Source organism: Hemiscyllium ocellatum, chromosome 30, assembly GCF_020745735.1.
Source record: "Hemiscyllium ocellatum isolate sHemOce1 chromosome 30, sHemOce1.pat.X.cur, whole genome shotgun sequence".
NCBI classification, from domain to species: Eukaryota; Metazoa; Chordata; class Chondrichthyes; order Orectolobiformes; family Hemiscylliidae; genus Hemiscyllium; species Hemiscyllium ocellatum.
In genome coordinates this window covers 46,184,627-46,208,453 of record NC_083430.1, presented here as the reverse complement: position 1 = coordinate 46,208,453, position 23,827 = coordinate 46,184,627, and the positions used below count along the sequence as shown (strand labels likewise).

General features: G+C 41.2%; 1 protein-coding gene across 1 annotated transcript in view; it reads left to right on the top strand.

Moving 5' to 3' along the window:
* The first annotated feature begins 5,808 nt into the window (after positions 1-5,808).
* The window catches only part of stx12 (syntaxin 12), a 30,100-nt gene continuing 12,081 nt past the window's right edge, over positions 5,809-23,827 (top strand). The window contains exons 1-5 of the mRNA XM_060847128.1: positions 5,809-5,933; positions 13,926-14,114; positions 16,454-16,523; positions 19,239-19,332; positions 22,150-22,287. Of these exons, the coding sequence (XP_060703111.1) occupies positions 14,003-14,114; positions 16,454-16,523; positions 19,239-19,332; positions 22,150-22,287 (414 nt within the window). The 5' untranslated portion in view covers positions 5,809-5,933; positions 13,926-14,002. The remainder of the gene's footprint in view (positions 5,934-13,925; positions 14,115-16,453; positions 16,524-19,238; positions 19,333-22,149; positions 22,288-23,827) is intronic.

Sequence of the window (23,827 nt, the reverse complement as noted above, 5' to 3'; positions counted from 1 at the left end):
TCTGAAGAGTAACCCACCCAGACCCATTTCCCTCTGACTAATGCACCTTGCACTATGGTCAATTTAGCATAGCCAATTCACCTGACCTGCACATCTTTGGACTGTGGGAGGAAACCGGAGCACCCATGCAGACACTGGGAGAAACTTCACACTGTCAGTCGCCCGAGGCTGGAATCGAACCTGGGACCCTGGTGCTGAGAGGCAGCAGTGCTAACCACTGAGCCACCGTGCCATGATCAAGGTTTAGGACCTGATCAAGATTTGGGACATAATCAACTCTCACCAGCGCTATCTCCTTGCAGCAGTGATGGATATTATATGGGAGCCTCTGCTCATGAACTAGTTCCTCTGTCATCGAGTCACAGAGTCCTACAGCCCGGAGGTAGCCCCTTCGGCCCAAACTGGTCCATGCCAACTAAAATGTCATCAACGCTAAGCCCATTTCCCTGCACTTGGCCCATATCATCTAAACGTTTCCTATCCATATATTTGTCCAAATGCCTTTTAAAATGTTGTTAATATACCTACTTCAACCACTTCCGCTGGCTGCTTATTCCATATGCAAACCAACCTTTGTGTAAAGAAGCTACTCCTCAGGTTCTCTTTTATTCTTTCCCCTCTAACCATAAATTGATGCCCTCCAGTCCTTGATTTCCCAAACCTGGGAAAAAAAATCACCCTATCCATGTCTCTCATACACTTCTATAAGATCCCCCCTCAGTCTTCTACGCTCTTAAAAAAAACTTGCCAGCTTTTCGAACCACTCCCTATTTCCTGCAGTCTTTTCAGTTTAGTAACATCCTTCCTATGGCAAGGTGACCAAAACTGAACATAATACTCTAAGTGTGGCCTCACCAATGTCCTGTACAACTGCACCATAACTTCCCAACTTCTATAAGTCCTGACTGATGAAGGCTAGTGTGCCAAATGCCTTTACTGCCCTGTCTACCTGTGACAACTTTTCAGAGAACTGTGCACCTGAACTCCAAGGTCCCTCTGCTCCACTACACTCTTTCAGGCCCTACTATTCACCATGAAACTCCTACCTTGATGCTGTCAGATTTGATTTGACTTTCCAAAATGCAAGACCTCACACTTATTAAACTCCATTTGCCATTTCTTGACCCACTTCCCCAGCTGATCAAGGTCCTACTGCAACTGAGAACCTTCCTCACTATCCACAATATATCCTATTTTAGTGTCATCTGCAAACTTATTAATCATGTCTTGTACATTCTCATCCAAGCCATTGATATAGATAACTAACAGCAACATGCCCAGCACCAACCCTTGAGGCACTCCACTGTCAGTTGAGTTATCACTGAATGGTGGAATAGAGGGCTCAGGATGCTGGGCTGATGTTTTGGAAGGTGGAGTAGTGGGCTGAATAATGCCACACAGTTGGCTGAGAGGGCCTGAGCAATCTAAGGGAATTTCCCCTCATGCCCTTCAACAGCACAGAGGTGTTTCCTGTATGGTCTGCTGCTCAGAAACACCATGGTATGACATTCTACTATCTGGCAACAGATATTTCTAATGGAGTTGAAAATGTGTTGCTGGTTAAAACGCAGCAGGTCAGGCAGCATCCAAGGAACAGGAAATTCGATGTTTCGGGCATAAGCCCTTCATCAGGAATCTACCTGGGGGGTGCAGTGAGAGAGAGACTCACTGAAATCCTTGTAGAGGGAGGAAGAGAGCTTCTTCAAGGAAGGCATCCTTGCAAGAGGATTTGCAGTAGGTTAAAATCTTCGAGTAAAAAGTGAGGTCTGCAGATGCTGGAGATCAGAGCTGAAAATGTGTTGCTGGTTAAAGCGCAGCAGGTCAGGCAGCATCCAAGGAACAGGAAATTCAACATTTCGGGCATAAGCCCTTCATCGGACCCTCTACAAAGGGGTCCTCCCCTTTCCATCAAGTAACTGGGTGGAGAATGCAGCAGTCTCATGTAACAGTAGGTCAGTTAAGTTCACTGAATGCAAGGCCACATATCATTTTGTGGCCTGGGGGAAACCGAATTTCATTCTTCTGTTGAATGTGTTCATTTGCAGCATCTCTAGTTTTTTGAAAGGGAAGTTTTTAAATTTCTAGCTGTGCTTCAGCCTCATGCTTCTGATCAATGGGGCACCCCACATAAGGAAGGATGGGCAGGTCAGAGGGCTTCCTCATGGCCCTAGGCCTGAACCTGGCCACAGTGACCATTAGCAGGTCCAAGCAGCAGATTGAATGTTTTTGTTATAGTGCACCACCATGGTTTGTATAATCTTATAAAAATATTGTTTAAGAGTAGAAAAGAAGGTTGGTGACAGTGAATAATCCAAATTAGAATATCATATGCTGACAACGGTGAGGATTTTTTTTTGTTTATTCATTCACAAGATGAGAGCATCACAGGTTCGGCCAGCATTTTTTGCCCATCCCGAATTGTCCAGAGAGAGGTTAAGAGTCATCCACGTTGCTGTGGGTCAGGAGTCACATGTAGGCCAGCTCAAGTAAGGAAGGCAAATTCCTTTCCCTAAAGGGTGTTTGACAACCAGATATTTTTCTCATAATAATTAGCAATAGTTTTATAGTCATCAATAGACTCTTATTTCCAGATTATTATTGAATTCAAATTCTACCATTGCAGAATTTGAACCTGGGTCCCCAGACATTACTGGGATCTCTTGGTTAATATACCACGAGGCCGTCACCTACTCTAAATTCTGAAAAGTACAACAGGAATGACAATTTTCAAGCCTCAATTGGAAAGCAAGTTTGGAAAGCACTGACTTTTTTGCATAGATCTAACAGAAGGGTACATGAAATTAATCTCTGATGCCTAAGCATTACAAGAAAATCTTAGAGGTTAGCAATACTGGGAAGCGAAAGTGACTGGCTTTACAAAGCCAAGACTTAACCTACAAAACCCAGAATTGGGTAAATCCTTTGATGAGAAACAAAATTGCAGGGCTATGAGCCAAAAATAAGAAAATTCATTTCTGAGCAAGGAAAAAAGTTAAGAGATTCTACCCACTTTACTGTATATATCAGAAACCCAAACAATACTTAATGATCTGTGGAAGAAACAGAGATCTTTGAAATGAGGATGTTAGGATATGTGCTTAAAATTCCATATACAGTCAAATGAAGGGCTGGTTGAAAATATAGGGTGTAAAAGAACCTCAAAAAGTGACATTTAGGAAAGAAAATGTCACTATTTTTTGCCAGTTGATCAGAGCTGATAAAAGCAGGGATCTCTCCTTGAGGGAACCTGACAGTGAATGAATGGGAGAAACAAAGATTAAAAGATATTCTTTAAGGGGTCTACCAACTAAGATGATGATCATGAAGAATCTTTTCTTTCAGAGGTTCTTTAGTCTGTAAAACTCTTTTCTCAAGGGAGCAGTGTAGGCAGAGTCATTGAATATTCCTTTAAGTTCGAATACAACACGATGTGGACAACATCCAGTCTTGGACTGACAAGTGGCAAATTACATTCACCCCTCACAAATGCCAGGCTATGACCATCACCAATAAAAGATGATCTAATCATCACCCCTTGACATTCAATGGTGTTAACATCACTGATGCCCCCACTATCAACTTTCTGGACTTACCACATAAACACAATGGCTACAAGAGCAGGTCAGAGACTAGGAATACTGTGATGAGTAACTCACCTCATGACTCAGCAAAGTCTGTCCATCAAGGCACATGCCAGGGGTGTGATGGAATTCCCTCCACCTGCCTGGGGGATGGGGGCAATTCCAATAACATGCAAGAAGATTGACAATATCCAGGACAAAGCAGTCTACTTGATTGGAATTTCATCCATAAGTATCCACACCCTGCACCATTGATACTCAGGAGCAGAGATGTGTACTATCTACAAGGTGCACTGTAGCAAATCACCAAAGATCCTCAAGCAGCATCTTCCAAACCCATGGCCACTTCTATCTAGAAGGACAAGGGCAACAAGTACATGAGAACATTACCACCTTCAAATTTCCTTCCAAACTACTCACCATCCTGATTTAGAAATATATTACTGTTCCTCCACTTGCTAGGTAAAAATCCTGGAATTCCCTCCCTAATGGCATTGTGGGTCAACTCAATAGGTGAACTGCAGCAGTTCAAGAAGGCAGCTCACCACCACCTTTGCAAAGGCAACTAGAGACGGGCAATAAATGCTGATCCATATCCCACAAATGAATCAAAAAATGAGGTTGAATTAGATAGATTTTTGGTTGGCAATAGAAGTTCAAGATTATCAGGGTAGACAGGAAAGTTGAATTAAACCAAAATCAGATTAGCTGTGATAAAATTATGCTGAGCCCAAGAAGGTCGTTGTGGTTGTTGGAAATGAATCATCACAATCCCGAGAAATCGCTGCAGAAGATCCTTTGAGCAATATTCCAGCCCCAACAATCTTCTGTTGTTTCAGCAGTGACCTTCCTTCCATCAGAGATGGAGATGTTTGATGATAATTGCACAGCGTTCAGCATCAATTGTGACTCCCCAATTACTAAAATAGTCCAACTCCATATGCACCAAGACCTGAACATCATCCATTTTTGGGCTGATAAGTCAAAAGTAACTTCTATGCCACACAAGGCAATGACTGTCTCCAACAAGAGAATCTAACCTTTGTCCATTAATGTACAATGACATTACTTTGTTGATTCTGCCAATATCGACATCATGGAAGTCATCACTGACCAGAAACTGAACCAGACAACCACATAAATAGTATCAAGTCAGAAATTGAGAGTTAGGTAACTGATCCCAAAGCCTATCTACCACCTACAAGGTGCAAGTCTGCAGTGTGATGGAATACTTTCCACTTGCCTGAATGACTCCAGCTCCAATAACATTGAAGAAGTTTGACAACATCCAGAAAAAAGCAGCTTATGTGATTAACATTCTAAACAGCAGTTTAAACAGTCACTCTCTCCACCATTCATGCTCAGTAACAGCAGTGTGTACCATCTGCAAGATGTCAGGCATCAACTCTCCAAGGTTTCTACACCAACACCTTCCAAATCCAAGACCCCAACCATGTGGAAGGATAAGGGCAACAGATATATGGGGATACCATCCCCTACGACCTTCCTTCCAAGTCACAGTCCACCCTCACATGGAATGATATCACTGCTTTTTTACTGTAATTAGATCAGACTTCTGGCCTTTCTAGCAGGTATGTTTACCTACATTAGCATACCAAAGAGGTTCACGAATACCTGAAGAATAGTTAGTGGTGGACAATAAATGCTGACCAACTACTCACATCCATATCATATGAATGAATAAAGTGGGGAAAGCTAAAAGGGCCAAATGAACAACTCCTGATCCTAATTCACGTATGTTCAGATGTTCCGGAGGATAAATAAACAGCAATGGAAAGAGGGGTCAACCTGGGCATATGTGATCACAATGTCATAGTGTGTTTACAGATGAGCAGCTGGAGATGTGCTGTTATAAATATAAAAATAATCTGTGGAGAGAGAAAACAGAGTTAACGTTTTGAGTCCAATAACCCTTTGTTCAGAACAGAGTTCTGACATGAGTTGAGTTCTGATGAAGGGACTTGAAACGCTCACACTGTTTTTCTCTGTACAGATGTTTCCAGACCTGCTGAGTGTTTCCAGCGATTTGTGATCCAAGTCAAACTCGGATTACATGCAAGCAAGAGCATGGGAATGGGCAGTGAATGTGGAAACCCTCTAGCCCTCCACCTGGAGGTTGAATGGGCTGAATGGCCTCCAGGGCATGACTGGCTCCTGGTGACATCATCCCGCACATGGAGGTGTGGCCACGTTCGTGACGTTCAAGTCACGTGACATTTTTGGTAGAGTGGGGCTGTTCGAGGGCGTTAGCGGCGGCGCTCGACTGGGCAAGGTCTAGGTCTGGGCTGCGGTAGGAAACCCCTGGATAAAGCGAGTGAGCTTTTGGGCGGAGTGAGTGTTATTTGAGAGTTATTTACCCTCCCGCTGTCGCCGATTCCGCTTTCTTTGCCGGGGCCATAAAAGCCCCACGTCTGCTAAATAGTGAACCCACGGGGGCAGGTGATGTGGCGCCTGCGCAGTGAAGCGTAAAGGGGTCATTATTTTGCAGCTCCCAGGGCCCGCCCAGCTGTCAGTGACCCAGGCCCTGGCTGCTGCTAGCAAGTGTCCAAAGGTGACATAAAAGGCAGGCAGCACCTCCTTTATAACATGTTCAAACCTGGCTGCTTCACACAGGGGAGGTCGTGAGAAGAGAGGAGCAAGAGGAAGGAACAAATTGAAATGTTGTCAGTGATGGATTGAGATGGAGAATGGTGTAGGGAGGCCAGGAGGGGACCTGTCAATTCAGTCAAAGAACTAAAGGTGCTGGAAATCTGAAATCAAACAGATTGTTAGCAGCATCTGTGGAGAGAAGTTGACGTTTTGGGTCGAGTTATCCTTCACAACTATTTCTCCAGAAATTTCTATTTTTGATTTTGAATTCTGTGTTTGGGGATGACTGTGTTTTAGAGTTCAAGGGTAGAGGTAATAGCTAAGTAGTACTTAGTGCAGGATAAGAGTTGGACTTTGAGGCTTTTTCAGAATCTTGATGAGATTTTGAAAGAAGCTGGTTGGGTGTGTGAGGATGTTCTGTAGCATACAGGATTGAGCTGTCTTGCCAATAAGACATGGCATTTGAAGCTTGCATAATCCAGTGTCTTGGGGTGGCAGCCTTTGACTGTTATGTCTAATTACTGAATGTTTAAAAGGGAAATGAATTCTGAGAGCTAGTCTGTTCCAAAAGAGCATTTTCTCATCAAAAATGTTGGAGCTACCAATTTGCTAATATCTGTAGGTGTGGTCAATAATGATGTTGAATTAGCTCTATCAAAACATGACTCTTGTTTAACTTTGTCAGTTACTGTGGACCTCTTATTTCCAGTATTTATGATTTCTTTCAAATGTGATATTACATTATCTTAACCCTGACAATCCAGTTAGATGTATTTATGATGTGGTTAAATGACCTAGCTGCTAAGCTGTATTTTACATTTTCAATTTTTTTCAAGGCATTTGGGTGTCTCTGGCGGGGGTAGTGTTTGTTACCCATTCCTGATTGCCCTGCAGGATGAGTGATAGGCTGCTTTGGGAACCTCTGCAGTCCTTTGGGTGTAGCCATGCCAATAGGGAGACCTTTTCTAATGCCTTTAGTAAAATTTGATAAATATTAAACATTTTATCATTTTTTATTTTTTTCTTATTTTTTATTATTAATCCTTTAACAAAAGCCTCATTTTTGAAAGATGAATCATCCTTAAGTTAAGTCTTTTGTGATTAGCCATGGACAAGAAAAGGCTTGTTTTCCACTGGCCTCCTAATTCAGCCTCATTACAACCTCTGTAATGAATGTATCATTGCTACCAGTGAGGCAGATTGGGGCACATTTGAGTAGTTATAAATGAACTGTTGTAATTGGAACAGGAAAAATATATTTTTTAATCCTCCAGAATATGGCACAGTTTCATGTGCAGTTACATCTTTTTAGGAGTGTGACCATTGTTATAAAGATAAACGCATCACCAATCTAGTCAAAGCAAGGTTCCACAACTGGCAAGTGAATGATTGGTTTAATAACTTTTTTAGAAAGTTGTAATTGAGGAAGGATTTCTGACGAGGAACCTGGAAAGGCATTGCTGCTATAATTTGAGATTTTAGACATTCAGCTCAACCGGTAAATTTTCATGCAATCAGTAGCACAAATGGTGATGCTATACTGTCAACCATACACTGGAATATCAACTTAGATTGTTTGCTTGAATCCTAAAGTGGGCTTTGAACCAGGTGATTGACATTCTGTCTGAGTGGAACCAGACTTTCACCAGAGCAGGTCATTTAGTCTACCAAGCTGTGAATGCAGTGTCTTTTGTTTTTGTTAATCAAGTTGCAGTATTTTCTTGAGCTGGTCATCTAATGGGGTGAGGCTGACTTTAGAAAAATGAGTGGTTTGGAAGTGTATTGCAAATCAAAGTCTTGTTCTAAATTCAATGTGGGGTATTGCCTCAATGCAGTCTGCTCTTTTCAGCGAGTTGAAAGGACATCTGCAAGGACATCCCACTGAAGTCAGTGGAATGTTCCTGTATTTCTGGATGTATTTCAGGGTGTGTCATGCCGTGTGAACTGCTAGGTGAAAGTAACTGCAATTTTATTTTCAAAATTGTTAATGATCACATTCCTGGTCTCTGAATTCATCAGTAAATTACAAGATCCTGTTTTATGAATACACCACAAACAATTAAGATAAAGAAAAACTTTCTTCCTTTATTTTCCCTTTGTGAAAGGGCCTTCTGCTGTGTTGTTTGATTTACAATACAGCTGAGCCCAATTCTACCTCCCTTGAGTGTACACTTAACAGTAAATTTCATAAAAATCTAAATTCTCATTTAGAATCATTAATGAGCTCATGTTTTCATTGGCTAATTTGGCACAGATTGTGAATTGAACTGATATTTTAAATTACAAAGGAATGCAAAAATGCTATCACAGTCAAGGTAGTAACGCAGACTGTAAATCTGACAGATGTGCCCTGTCAGCAGCAAATTACCAAACTATCACTTGGCTAATTAAATTGTAGTGTGTCCTGTCCACATTTAGATTGAACTTTCACTTTCTATTCACGAGTGCTGCGTAAGTATAATGCTGAATTTTTCAGTTGCAAGTTCCTTCATTTTATTACAACAGGATATGGCGCTGTCAGTTGGAGTTATTTTATACAGTTTTGGAATTGTAGCACTTGTGAATTCCAAGCATACAGCTGTTTGCACATTAGTTTAAAAATAAGAAAAGAGAATCTGTGGCAATTTAACCTCCTGCGGACTTCATTTCCTGTTAGGGAGTTTTGTTTTATTCTGAGAAAATAGGAAACTATCGAGTCAATAGATAAAGATAGTCTTGGTTTTAGAAAGAAATTTCATTGCATCTTTCACAGCATTGACATTTTTGCACTAAATCGCATACAAATATTGGAACACTGCATTCAATTCTGGTCTCCCTACTGGAGTAAGGAAGTTGTGAAACTTGAAAGAGGTCAGAAAAGATTTACAAGGATGTTGCCAGGGTTGGAGGGTTTCAGCCAGAGGGAGAGGCTGAAAAGGCAGAGGCTATTTTCCTTTGAGCATTGGAGGTTAAGGGGTGACTGTGGAGAAGTTTATAAAATCATGAGGGGCATGTTTATGGTGAATAGCCAAGGCCTTTTCCCTGCGATAGGGAAATCAAAAGCTGGGGAAGATTAAGTTTTTAAATCTTTTCCCACTTGCCTTTAAAAGGAACTGAAGCGGCAACATTTTCACACAAAGGGAGCTGTGTATATGGGATGAGCTGCCACAGGAAGTGGTGGAAGCTGGTACAATGGGAGAAAATGAGGACTACCGATGCTGGAGATCAGAGTCAAAACGTGTGGTGCTGGAAAAGCGCAGCTGGTCAGGTAGTATCCTGAGCAGGAGAGTCAGTGTATCTAGCATGAGCCCTTCAGGAATGTGGGGGAGGCCCAAGAGGATGGAGAAATAAATGGAAGGGGGAATGGGGCTGTGGGGGTAAGGTAGCTGAGAATGCGATAGGTAGTTGAAGGTGTGGCTGAAGGTGGTTGATTGGAGTGGAGGGTGAAGTGGATTGGTGGGAAAGAGGATGGACAGTTCAAGAGTGTTGTGCCAAATTGGAGGGTTACATCTGAGATAAGGTGGGGGGAGGGAAATGAGCAAACTAGTGAAATTAACATTGACCATGTGATTGGAGGGTCCCAAGAAGGAAGATGAGGCATTCATCCTCCAGGTGTTGGGTTTGGTGGTGGAGGGGGCCCAGGACTTGCATACCCTTGGCGGAGTGGGAGGGTGAATTGAAGTGTTTGGCCACAGGGGTTGTTTAGTGTGTGTAGCCCAGAGATGTTCCCTGAAACGTTCCACAAGTTGGCATCCTGGCTTCCCAATGTAGAGGAGACCACATTGCGAGCAACGAACATAGTAGATGAAGTGTGTGGAGGTGCAGAAAAATCTCTGCTGGATGTGGAAGGCTCCTTTGGGGCCTTGGACGGAAGTGAGGGGTGAAGGTATGGATGCAGGTTTTACATCTCTTGCAGTAGCAAGGGAAGGTGCTGGGAGTGGTCGGTGGCTGGGTGGGGATGCATGGATCTAACAAGGGAGTTGCGGAGGGAACGGTCTCTGCAGAATGTAGGTAGGGGTGGGGAGGAAAATATATCTGGTGGTAGGGTCTATTTGGAAGTGGTGGAGGATGATGCATTGTATCCAGATGTTGGTGGGGTGGATGATGAGGACCGAGGGTTTCTGTCCTTGTTGAGATTGGAGGGGTGCGGTTCAAGGATGGAGGTGCAGGAAGCGGAGGAGATATGCTGGAGGACATTGTGAACCACATGGGAAGGGAAATTACAGTCCTAGAAGAAGAATGCCATCTGAGAAATTCTATGGTGGAATTGGTCCTCCTGGGAGCAGATGCAGTGGAGATGGAGGGATTGGGAGTAAGGGATAATGTTCTTACAGGAGGTAGGGTGGAAGGAGGTATAGTCCAGGTAGCTATGGGAGTGCATATTGAGTCAGTTGCTGGAAATGGAGATGGAGAGGCCTAGGATGGGGAGGGAGGTGTCCAAGATGGTCCAGATGAATTTGAGGTCAGAGTGGAAAGTGCCTGTGACGTTGATGAACTGTTCAACCTTCTTGTGGGCGCATGAGGTGGTGCAGATAGCCATTGATGTAGTGGAGGAAAAGTTGGGGAATGGTAACCAGTGTAGCTGCAGAAGGTGGACTGTTCCATGTACCTTACAAAGAGGCAGGCATGCCTGAGGCCCATGCAGGTGCCCATGACTACCCCTTTGGTCTGGAGGAAGTGGAAGATTCAAAGGAGAAATTGTTGAGAATGAGGGCCAGTTCAGCCAATGAATGTGTGTGTTGGTGGAAGGGTACTGGTAGGGTCGGTGGGAGCTGGTACAGCTACCACGCTTAACTCATCTGGATGGGTATATAAATAGCAAGGGTTTAGAGTAATATGGGCTAAGTGCTGGCAAATGGGACTAGATAAATTTAGGATATCTGGTCAGCATGGTCGAGTTGGACCGATGGGTCTGTTTCCATGTAAATGAAACTGGCACTTCAGCAAGCGGCCAACATCACTTCATTATTTAGTTACTAAACACATCCTGTGTGTGCATGAATAACTATCGCACAGCAAGAATTGTCTGGATTTTGTGGTTATCAGTGAAGCAAGGAGATGCACTGCTGACCTTGAAACAAACTGCCTTCCAGGATTTTTTTTTATTATTTCCTGACAGTTTCAATCCGAGTCTAGATTGAGTGGTGCTGGAAAAGCACAGCAGGTCAGGCAGCATCGGAGGAACAGGAAAATTGACGCTTCGGGCAAAAGCCCTTCATCAGGAATGAAGGGCTTTTGCCTGAAACGTCAATTTTCCTCTTCCTTGGATGCTGCCTGACCTGCTGTGCTTTTCCAGCACCACTCTAATCTAGACTCTGATCTCCAGCATCTGCAGTCCTGACTTTAGCCTAGTTTCAATCCAATGCCTAATCAGAGGATCTGTTGAGGTCCATTATGTCAGTGAACAGGTAAGTAAACAATCACGCTGAAATACTCTAGATGTCAGCAAACTAGGAGATTAAAATCACTTGACATCTTTTTAGATTTTCAGATGGTAAAATACCTTACTGACTTTAGATGGAAGCTACACAAGTAGTTTTTTTTAATTCTTAATTTGTCGTTCTCTTAACCTTTTTTACAGAGAAATTCGGCATTACACAATTATGAAGATTAGCTTCTCTGAGCTAGAAAGTTTTTTGTTATTACAGCAAGACTAAAGTATAAAAGTAGAAGTTCTTGTACAGCTGCAGTTAACAGTACAGCAACATGATCTGGCGATGGATAATGAATTCCTTTCAAATGATTAATTTGCCATCTAATGCAGCAGCCACCTTGTATACAAAATCTTATGAGCAGCAGTGAATTATAAGGTCTTCACAGGATTATGGATAAAATGTTGACCAGATCATGAAGGGAATCTTCTAGTTCCATAGAAGTGCATTTGAGAAGTTCTCACAGGGATCGGCTATCTGTGGGATTATCTGCTGCTTGGTGCTTTTAATCTGTTAAAGCAGAGCTTCCCAAACTGGGTCATGACTGCAGTGGGATGTTTAGAAAGTTTGGGTTGCAAGCTCAGGTAGAAATGGAATTCTGATTTCTGACAGTTCTAAGGCCCCATTTAATTTTGTTTTAGTGGACATGGCCTAATGGGCTGTTGTAAGTCTGAGAGTTGTTAGGTATTTACTACTTCTTGTAGAAGGTCTGCTTAGTCATCAACATTCTCTCGTTTTAATTACAACTTTTCATCTTCTGAAGGTGAATAGGGTCAGAGATTCAACTTCATTGATGTAGGACCTTGGTGAGACTATAATGACAAATCCGTATATATTTTTTGGTGGTGGTTCAGTTTGATTCCTGGAATTGAAGAGAGACTGAATTCTCTGTAGTCTTGAAGAATGAAGGTGAACTCTGTGAAACATAAAATTCTTTGTTTTCAAGCGTAAATACTGAGAGGTTGATTTCCCAAACTGGGAGTCAGAATTTTAAATCTTGGTCTCAGTATGAGTCAGCATTTGGAGTGAAGTGGGGGAGAGAAGTGGATGGATAGAGCCACGGAGTCATAGAGATGTACAGCATGGAAACCGACTCTTCACTCCAACCCGTCCACGACGACCAGATATCCCAACCCAATCTAGTCCCACCTGCCAGCACCTGGCCCAAATCCCTCCCAACCCTTCCTATTCATATACCCATCCAAATGCCTCTTAAATGTTGCAATTATACCAGCCTCCACCACATCCTCTGGCAGCACATTCCATACACGCACCACCCTCTGTGAAAAAGTTACCCCTGAGGTGTCTCATATCTTTCCCCTCTCACCCTAAACCTATGCCCTCTAGTTCTGGACTCCCTGAACCGAGGGAAAAGACTTTACCTATTTATTCTATCCATGCCTCACATAATTTTGTAAACCTGTATAAGGTCACCCCTCAGCCTCTGACGCTCCAGGGAAAACAACCCCTGCCTGTTCAGCCTCTCCCTATAGCTCAAATCCTCCAACCCTGGCAACATCCTTGTAAATCTTTTCTGAACCCTTTCAAGTTTCACAACATTTTTCCGATAGGAAGGAGACCAGAATTGCATGCAATATTCCAACAGTGGCCTAACCAATGTCCTGGACAACCACAACATGACCTTCCAACTCCTGTACTCAATACTCTGACCAATAAAGAAAAGCATACCAAACGCCGCCTTCACTATCCTATCTACCTGTGACTCCACTTTCAAGGAGCTATGAACCTGCACTCCAAGGTCTCTTTGTTCAGCAACACTCTCTAGGACCTTACCATTAAGGTGTATAAGTCCTGCTAAGACTTGCTTTCCCAAAATGCAGCACCTCTCATTTATCTGATTTAAACTCCATCTGGCACTTCTCAGCCCACTGGCCCATCTGGTCCAGATCCTGTTGTAACCTGAGGTAACCCTTTTCACTGTCCACTGCACCTCCAATTTTGGTGTCATCTGCAAACTTACTAACTGTATCTCTTATGCTTGCATCTAAATCATTTATATGTTTTTAGAATTCTTGACTATAAAAGCTTTGAACATCCACTTGTTTGAGTATATTTGAGACAGCTTGATAGATGTGTGCATATCAAAGAATATGTTAATAGTGCAAGTGGATAATAAGCCATCATCTTATTAAATGATGGGGTGCGGTTCAAGGACTAAATATCTTGCTTCTATTTGTTTAGAGTTCTCTCATTCCAGTAACAAAGCTTTGCTTTTTGGTTAACCTATTCTGTTTTAACTGGCTTTTTGAACTTGAAGTTTGTCTGTCGTGTTCCTGAATATTTACCCTTTTCTAATCCTCAGATTTAGAGGAAGTGCTGACATTTCTGACCTCCCTGTTGCTCACTGTGGGTTAGAGCTGACTTAACTTTTATGCAGCAATGTCTTATGGACGAATTGAGGACAGTCGCTTCAACTACCACTCTCAACCTCAGGACTTCAATGCTCTCATTCAAACATGCAGTGCCAACATCCAGAAGATCTCACGGAATAGTAAGTTATAATTGTTCCACTGCAAGAATCTCGGAAAAAATTAATCTGAATTTTTTTTGAGCTAATCTGCTTGCATTAAGATTAGTTTACCTCTCCAAGTTAACTGGTTATCACAAATCTAAAAGATTATAATTATTTGTTCTGTGAATAATTTGTATAATTTCACAGCATAACCCATATTGGGCTCTGACAAGTGCAAGCAGTTTTCCATTTTTGAGTTGGTTGCTTTCCTGAAGCAGCAGTAAGTATCGATGGAGTCAGTGGATGGAAGGCTTGTTTGTGTGATGCATTGGGCTGTGTTTTTGACTCTCTGTAGTTTCTTGGTAGACTTGGGAAGAACAGTTGCCATACCATGTTGTGATGCATTCCGAAAGCTCTTTCCTATGGTGCATCTATAAAAGTTGGTAACAGTCTTTGTAGACCACCCGAGCTTCTTTAGCCTTCTGAGAAATAGAGGCATCATTGTGCTTTCTTGACCATTATGTTGACATGACCAGAACAGATTGTTGCTAATCATCACTCCCAGAAACTTGATGTCCTCAACCATTTCTACCTCAGCACCATTGATGCAGACATGGGCATGTCCTCCTCTCTGTTTCCTGAAGTTAATGTCAACAGGTTATTGTTTTCACGCCATGACACTAAGAACTCTCTTTCCAATATTCTGTCTTGTTGTTTGAGATTTGACATACAGTGGTGGTATCATCAACAAACTTGCAAGTGCAGTTGGGGCAAAATTCAGCCACGCACCCGTGCATATTTAAGGAGTATAGTAGGAGGCTGGGTACACAACCTTGCTAGGCACCAGTATTGAGTATTATTGTGGAGGAGGTGTTGTCACCGATTCTTACTGATTGCAGTCTATGGGTCAGAAAGTCGAGGCTCCAGTTACAGAGGGGGGAGTTGAGACCTAGATCGTGGAGTTTGGAGATGAGTTTGTTTGGAATTCTGATGTTGAAGCAGAGCTGTAGTCAATAAGTAGTGATTTGTTAGGGAAGTTCACTGAAAGAAGCGGCAGCCAAAAGGAAAAAAATAGATTCAAGCACGTTGATAGTTCATGAAAGTGTATTAAAAAGAGATTAAAACCCTTTCTGACCCCAATACCTCAATCTTGAGAGAAGTCTACAGTTTCATTGAGATGCATCATATTTAATTATTCTTCTTTTAAGCTGTCAAATGTGTGGAGCTCAGTGGAGCCTAGGATCTTGGTGATGTTCATGTAACAGATTGCTTTTGGTTTGAAAGCAAACAGCAGTCATCATTAGATATCTCCCTGTAGGTCCCTATTCTTTTTTAGAGTCAGTGATCACAAGCGGCGCAATTGCCCTACATAGTTTGCATTGATGAACTGACCTGTTTTAAGTCTCTAAGAAAAGAGAAACGATAGTTGGTCGAGTTAGTAATGTGGTCTGTTTAAAAATCTTTATCTTGCATCTAAAGTGGCTATGTGCCATAATTCGTGAGGAGATAAATATAGAGAAAATGAATGACCTGAATGTGTAAATATGGTGCTCCCTTTTTGTCACTTAGTTTTAATGCAAGATCCGTCTGCCTCCCTTATAGCATCTCATATGCTATTATATTGAATGATTTTGTTACTTGCAGAAAACATTGTCACCAATAGAAAAGATTAGAAATAGCTGGGTTTTTTTTTAAAAACCCTTTAAAAGAAAGTCAGTCTGCATTCCAGTATATGCAAGAACCTGTTTCATAATGATCTAATTTACATATTGTAGGTCTAAAGTTATTTAAACTGTACACAGCTGTGCCTTACCTAAATAACGTATTCCCTGGTGCAGTTTCTTTTTAAGTGTTTGTTTCAACAATTAAGTTATCCATTTAAACTTACCTGTAGCAAAATAGCTTTAGTATTTTTTGATAGGCGGTGTTGTGGAACAGGCATTCTCTTCTCTACTCTTCCTGATACCATCTCCTGTCCCACTCGAATGTACGTACACGTGAATGAATTTTTTTAGAAAAAGAGCATTGCTTTGTTATACCAAACTTCATTTGACTCTGCTGCTTGCACGATTGTGTTTATTTCAAAAATTTAAAACTTAGAATTACAAGTTGAGTAAGTTAGTTGCTACGCAGAAACTACATCTACCAGTATGAAACAACCTCTTGAACAATCCATGTGTAAAGCCTAAAGTAACTTTCCCATTTCTTTAATAGTAAGCAGTTAACACAATGTAATTTTATTTAATTATACATAATTCACCAGTGGTTATGTTGGACCAAAAATCTTGTGTTGTATTGATTTGGAGATTTCATTGTGTTTAGGATTTTGCTATAGTTGTTTTAAATCCAACATTGAAGTAATCATCTGTTGTTCACAGCTGCACAGATAACTACAATAGTGCAACAACTAGGGACACAACAAGATACAAGTGAACTTCAAGACAGACTGTAAGTATGTTGGTAGTTGTATGTGATGAAGTGGTGTACCATTACACTAAACATATTTAAAATATTTAAGATTCAAAGTTAAGACAACTGAATGAATGCCATTTTATAGTACGTGCGTATTTAAGTTACAAGTCTATCAATATCAGATTTGAAGATTAGTTGTTTGTAAAGTAGAAAATGCCATCAGTGCAATAATTCCTTTAAATCAAAAGGACCTTGCTTCTGTACAAACAGAAATCATCTAAAGTATAAATTGCATAATTTAAAGGTGTTGTACTTATTAATTTTGAACTATAGCATTCAGGTTTGACTAAGGGTAAGAAATTGTATGCACAGCTCTTGGTTGAGTAAACCACTTGTGTCTCTACTTACTCAGCAATAGATATGTGATAGTTTATTCTAATCCTACTCTGGCCCAACCCACAACACTTTCTCTGGTACATTGATGATATCATTGGTGCTGCTTTCCTCTCTCGTCTGGAATTTGAAAAGTTTACCTATTTTACTTCCAATTTCCATCCAACTCTCTCCTTCACCTGATCCGTCTCTAATTCCTCCCTTCCTCAACACCCCTGTTTCCACTTCTGGGGATAGGCTGGCCACCAATACCCACAACAACCCTGCAACTTCCACAGTTACCTTGACTATGTCTCCTCACACCTGCTTGCTTTAAAGACTCTCTTCCATTTTCCCAACTCCTCCACCTCTGCTGCATCTGTTCCAATGCTGCCAACTTTGATAAGGGGATCACTTTGAACTGTCTATTACTTTCCTCAACTAAGGACTCCCCACCACTGTGGTTTCACAGGGCTCTCAGTCTTGTGCAACCCAACTCCTGCACTACAGCCCTCACTCCCACAAGAGCGACAGGGTTATCCTTGTCCTCACCTACCGTTCCACTAGCATCCACATTCAAAGGATCATCAGTCACCATTTCTACCACCTCCAGTGGGATGCTACGATCAGACACACACGCCCCCTCCTCACCGTTGTCGACGTTCAACTGGGAGTATTCCTTCTGGGAGACTTTGATCCACTCCTCCACTCCACTCTTCCTCCACTTCCAACACTCCCCACACTCCCACGGCACTCTTGCAATTTCAGAAGGTCAATACCCTCCCATTTACTTCCTCCCTTGTCTTTTATCCATGGCCCCCAGATACACACTTCCAGGAGAAGCAGCAATTTGCCTACACTTCCTTCAATCTTGTCTATTCAATCAGTGCTCACAATGTGGTCTCTTCTGCAGTGGGGAGATGAAACGCAGATTGGGCACCTGCTTGACAGAACGTAGGTGTTCTGTACGCAGAAATGATCCAGAGCTTCTGATTACCTGCCACTTCAATACCCCGCCATCTTCCCTGGCCGACATCTCTGGTCTACAACATTCTGGACTCAGTACCGTGCTCAAGAATTAAAGCACTTGTGCATCTTCTCCCATGTCCTTATTCCAACTCCCACATATCAGGCCTTGTCATCACATGGGCTCTTACTGCAAACAAACTATTGTCAGCCATTAATGGTTCCCATTAACAGCTGCTCATTCTCCCAGGCTGACCTTTTGTCATTTCTTTGTCTGCCCAATTATTTTGCTTTCTCGCTCTCAGATGCTGTCTGACCTAATGTACTTATCCAGCCTCACATCTGTTGACTCTGACTTCCAGCATTTGCAGTCCTTACTGTCACCATCTCCACCTATTGTTGACTGCTGCTGCAGTAACCTTTTTTGCAGTGTTTTGATTGAAATATGTGCAGTCATATTTGCCATATTTTTGTGTTTTGATTTCACTGCTGGTGCTCCTTAAGCCTAAGGTCAAAGGCAAGATATAAAGTTTCAGAAATTCAACAATGATGCATCAAAAGTTCTTCGGTTGGCACTAACACAACTGCCTTTAAATACTCATGCCAAGTTTCAGATTCTGCCTAGAGAAATAGAAATATTCTTGTGGTCTTACCTGCTAAATTTTGGCCACTGTCTTGAAAAGAATGCTCCACATTTATAAGTAGAGCATTATCAAACCTTAGTCCTTTGGGCAAGGGCCGTGCTCAAATGTGGGATTCAGAGGAAGACTTAGTGGGAGGAAAGAAATATTTTGAGTGAGTTATGATTAAATGAGATTAAAGAAATGGAAATTGAAAAATTTAGATATGAAAATTTTAGCTTGGAACCTGGAACTAATTTAAGCTAATGAAGATGATGTGTGAATATAGATAGCAGATAAAGCTGTGCTTTATGGAGAATGAAAGCTAGAAAACCAGCCAGGAGTGCATTGGGGTAGTTGAGTCTGGCGATTGCAAGGGACTACATGTGGATTTCAGCAACAGGTAGGGAGATGGTTAAAGGCCATCAATACAATGGAGTGTGAATGGCGTTTTGAGGGTTCGGATTCAGATAGTGGTGGAAAAAATGGTCTGCTGAATAGATATGCCATCTTTGACAGAAGTCACGTTAGAGGGGATAGAACAAGGAGTTATGGGAAATGCTGTTTAAAAAATCAAATGTGTAATATATTCATGAAGTTGTCCTTTTTAAGAAAAAAAAACTCAAGTACAAAAGAATTATTCAATTGAGAACTTGATGTAAACTCGATGCAAACTCAATGCAAACGTTGAGAGGCGTGAGTCTGATTAGATTGCTTAGGTTTTAGAAGTATCCATTTGGCTTAAATGAGTTTTTAAAATTTCCATCTAATTTAAATGTTTCTCCTCTTCTAGACAACAGCTGCAACACAGTACAAACCAACTTGCCAAGGAAACCAATAAACACCTGAAGGAACTTGGATCATTGCCTTTAGCATACAATGAACAGGTACATTTGGTTGCACAGGTGACTTACCATGTGGTACCCTAATTGTAATCTGATCTAACAAAAAAAATGATGGTCTTTGCTCATACAGTCTTGCCATTCTAGAATGGAAGTGAGATGTCATTTTAGTACAGTTTCTAGTTAACACAAGCTCAACTCGCTTATATATCCTGTCATTTGACAGTTAATTAGAAATTAATAGTTTTCCCTTTAGCCAAAACATTAGGCATGAGGGAATAAAATGCAGGAGTCATTCTGAGCTTGGAGTCCAATTGTATTCGGCCAATTCAGTGTACTATTCACTTGAACAGATTTGTTTCAGTACAAATTTTGATATTTTTATATTACATAATGTCTTCAATATTTGATGCATAGCTTGAGGTATTACAATGCTGCTGGCTATCGAGCCTATCCATATAATGCATCGTAAGGAGTTAAGGGGAATGGTCCTGAAGAAGGATTACACCCGAAACGTTGACCTAAGCACCTGATGCTGCCTGGCTTTGTGTTCTTCCAGCCTCCTGCCTGCCTGCTTTGGATTCCAGTATCTACAGTTTTCTCTTTGTCTCTAACCAAATATTTAATCAAAGCAGGCTTTTATATATGGACATTAATCCCCTTTGTATTTTAATATTGTGTATTGATAGTGTGTGCAATATTTTTGTCAATAATTCATTGTAAAAGCCTGAGTACATGTATCAGTGAGTGACTTCACCATGATTGGTCTAGGTTAATGGCTTTCCACAGCTCTATTCAGCCTTTGAATAAAAAATACAGCACAGAAACAGGTCCATGCCGATAGTTATATTCTGTCTGCTTCCTCCTATTCTGTCTACCTTATTTCAAATTAGGAGGTGAACATGTGACAAGAACTTAAAAACAAGCACCATCACTAAGAAAAAGGTACTGAGAAATTGTTAGACTTAAAAGGCCAGTATCCCACGGACCAATGACCAAGGAACAAACTAAGTCATTTGGTCCTTCAGGCTTGTGCTGCCATTCAGTAAGAACATGAATGATCTGATTTTTAACCTCCACTCTATTCTTATATATCCCCAAAAAACTTTCATCTTATTGGTAATCAAGAATCTTTTAACCTCTGCCTTAAAAATATTTGAAGATTCTGAATCCAATGCCTTACAAGGAAGGGAATTCCAGAGATGTTCAATCTTCAGAGCAAAAATGTTTTTGCCCTCCCTCCTAGGACTACAGCAATGATGGCTGCGTTAATTACCATTCCCAAAGTTCCTTAGATTCTGGAAGGGTCTGAATGAATTGGAAAATTAGGTAATGTAACACCTTTATTCAAGAAAGGAAAGAAATTGAAAGCAGATAAAGTAGATTTGTAAGATAGGTAGACTAAAATCTGTCATACACAAATTGCTAGAATCCAGTAGGGTGCTTTGAAAAACATCAAGTTGTCTTGGAAAATCTAGAAAGTCTGCGAGACATGTAGGCCAGTTAAGTGAATGGGCAAAAATTTGGCAGGTTCAGCAAGTGATCAGGAAGTTCAGGGGGCTGGAATGTACAGGGAGTTGGTAAGACCATATCTGGAGCTTTGTACAATTATATTGTCCTTTCCGTTTTAAAAGAATAGGTTATCTTGTTAGTCATTCAGCAAAATTAAATCTGTCCTTAGTCAAGAATGCAAGGTGATTTTACTTAAATACATTTTATCTTGAATGTACTTAATAGAGCGGATACCAAGAAGATCTGTTCTCTTTTTGGAGTAGATAAGATCTAGGGAACACATCTTAAAATAAAGGTCCTGCTTTTAAATTGGAGATGACGAAAACTTTTTCATTTGTGGACTTCCTCTTTCCAGAAAGTAGTGGAGGTGGGGTCACTGAATATATTGAAGGCTAAGTTAGTCATCTAGTTGATAGACAAGGGAGTCCAAGGTTATGGAAACACAAATAGGAAACTGGAGTTCAAACCACAAACAGATCAGCAATGATCTTATTGAAGGGCAAAGCAGTCTGAGTCAAATGGTTGCTTAATCATACATTCCTGTATCGAGCATTCCAAATTCGTTTTCAGTTTATTTTCTCTCATGTGGTCAATAGCTCCCTGTGAAAACAGCTAAGCTAGTTTCCTCAACTAATTTCTGTCGTAATGAGTTCCACACTTTGCTCTCTTGAGTAAAGAAGTTTTCCTGTTTCCCTATTGGGTCTAGGTGTATCATCTTGTATTTAAGGTCAAGTTCTGAATTCTCCCATAAGTGTACACATAGCCTCTGCAGACCTGTTCAATCCATCATAATTTTAAAGACCTCACACCACCTCTTTTTAAATTGAAAAATATTTAAAAATCATTCTGTTCTGTCTTGTTTTCCCCCAAGAGTGTCTCGTCTTTACATCCAAGATCAGCATTGGCTCAAAACTAGACTTAAAAGCCCTTTTTCATAGTAATTAGCTACCCTACCATTTGCTGGTTTGGATACAATCGTTGAGATGTGACCTGGGAGGTCTCTGATAAATTTATCAAATAGGTACTTGTGAAAGCCTTCTGTGCATGTATAAGACATCCAACAAACATGAGACATTGTTGCATAATAGCAGCATATGTCTTCTCTTTTCATAATGTGGAATAGGAGAGAGTTAACAATATTTTCAGAAGTTGAAAGTATTTTGCCTTCCATCTGGAGTAGCATTTCTTCAACATATTTGTAGGAAGAATCCCTCATGTTAAATGGAAGAACAGAACTACATTAAATCCGTAACTTTGGCCATGCATGCTCTAAAACAAAGGTTAAGCATGTAAAAATGTCATGCATTTTTTTAAAGTTCTGAAGATTAAATTTTTTTTTTGTTACTTCAGCGTCAGCAGCGAATGCAGAAGGAGCGACTCATGAATGAATTTTCTGTAGCTCTGAACAACTTCCAAGCAGCACAGCGGAAAGCTGCAGAAAAGGAGAAAGAGTCTGTAGCAAGAGCGAGAGCAGCATCACGCCTCTCAGTAAGTAAAAATAGTCCATAAATACTAACTTAATCTAGTACACTGGCAATCAGATTCTCTGCTCACATAGATCACCCTGTATGATGAAGATTATAGAAGTGGTGGTGGTCCCATGCATGTGCTGCCCTAGTCTCCTAGGTGGTAGAATTTGCAGACTTGGTGCTTTCAAAGAAGCCTTGGTGAGTTGCTGAAGTCATGTATGCTGTTGCCAGTCTGTGGTTACTGACTTAATTTCCTAATTTGGTAACTAGGCTGATGTTGGTTTCGCTCACATGTATTCTTCCCCTTCCTTTTATCCACTACAAACCCAAAAACCTGCAGTATATTTTGTATTAAGGTAACGTGCGTTTCGCTGACTGGGCTGGGTCGGGACAGAATTTATTGCCAAGCATTAATTGTCCTCGCAGGTGGTGGTGAGCTACCGCCTTAAACAACTGCAGTCCAAGTGGTACAGGTATTCCTACAGCAGCTGCCTTATCTTCATACAGAAGTGTAATTCTTCAAGGACGTGGGTTTTTGGGTGGAGGGGGGATTATGGGATGCATATTGTTGAGGCTTGCTAGTAGAATCGTACTCCCAGTGGAACTGCAATCAAAATGTATGTTTTGATTGTCCACTGTACATTTGGTAAGGTCATATACCTCTGATCTCCCTATTGAGGCATGTCTCCCTCCTTGGGCATCCTTCATGTGACCTGATGTCAGGACATAATATTCAGCTTAATTAAGTTGTATAGTGCAGATATGTCAGGCCATGCCATTGTAGATTTTTTTTGGAGTGGATGTCTGCAGATGACCCATAGTGCTTCATGGATGCCATGTCTTCTGGAGTTAGATCTATCTGAAATCTATATCATTTAGCATGGTGGTACTACCACACAACATGATAAAAGCTATCCTCAATGTAAGAGGAGGATTTTGTTTCCAGCAGTTATTCCTACTGATACTTTGTGGACAGATATACCTGTCTTGGTTCCTTCACCACCCGTTGCAGATAAAGTCTGATAGCTGTATTTGTTAGGATATGATTAGCTCTGTCCATATTGGTGCTGTCAAGTCACTTTTGGTGATGGATAATTAAGTGCTCCTCAGTATATTCTGCACCATTGACGCCCTTCATACTTACTTCAAGTAGTGGTCAAGCTGGAAGAGTACTGATTTTCTCCAGTCTGATTACTGGGGTGGTACATTCTTCATCTGAGGAGAGATTGGGTCAATTATTTATCAGAGTTTAGAAGAATGAGGGGGGAGTTAATTGAATTGTTTAAATTCTGCTGCAGCTGACCAGACTTGATACAAAGACTAGCCAGTGTCCAATGCAAGGGGTCACATTCTCCAGATAAATAATAGGGTATTTTGGACTTGGATGAAGAAATACTTTTTAACTCAATGATCCTTCCAAATTCTCTACCACGGAAGGCTGTGGAAGTCAAGTCACCATATTTACTTGAGAAGTTAATAGATTTGTATAGGTTAAAAATGTCAAGGAATATGGGGAGAGAGGAGAAGTATGTTTTTGAGCTAGAGGAGCAACCATGATT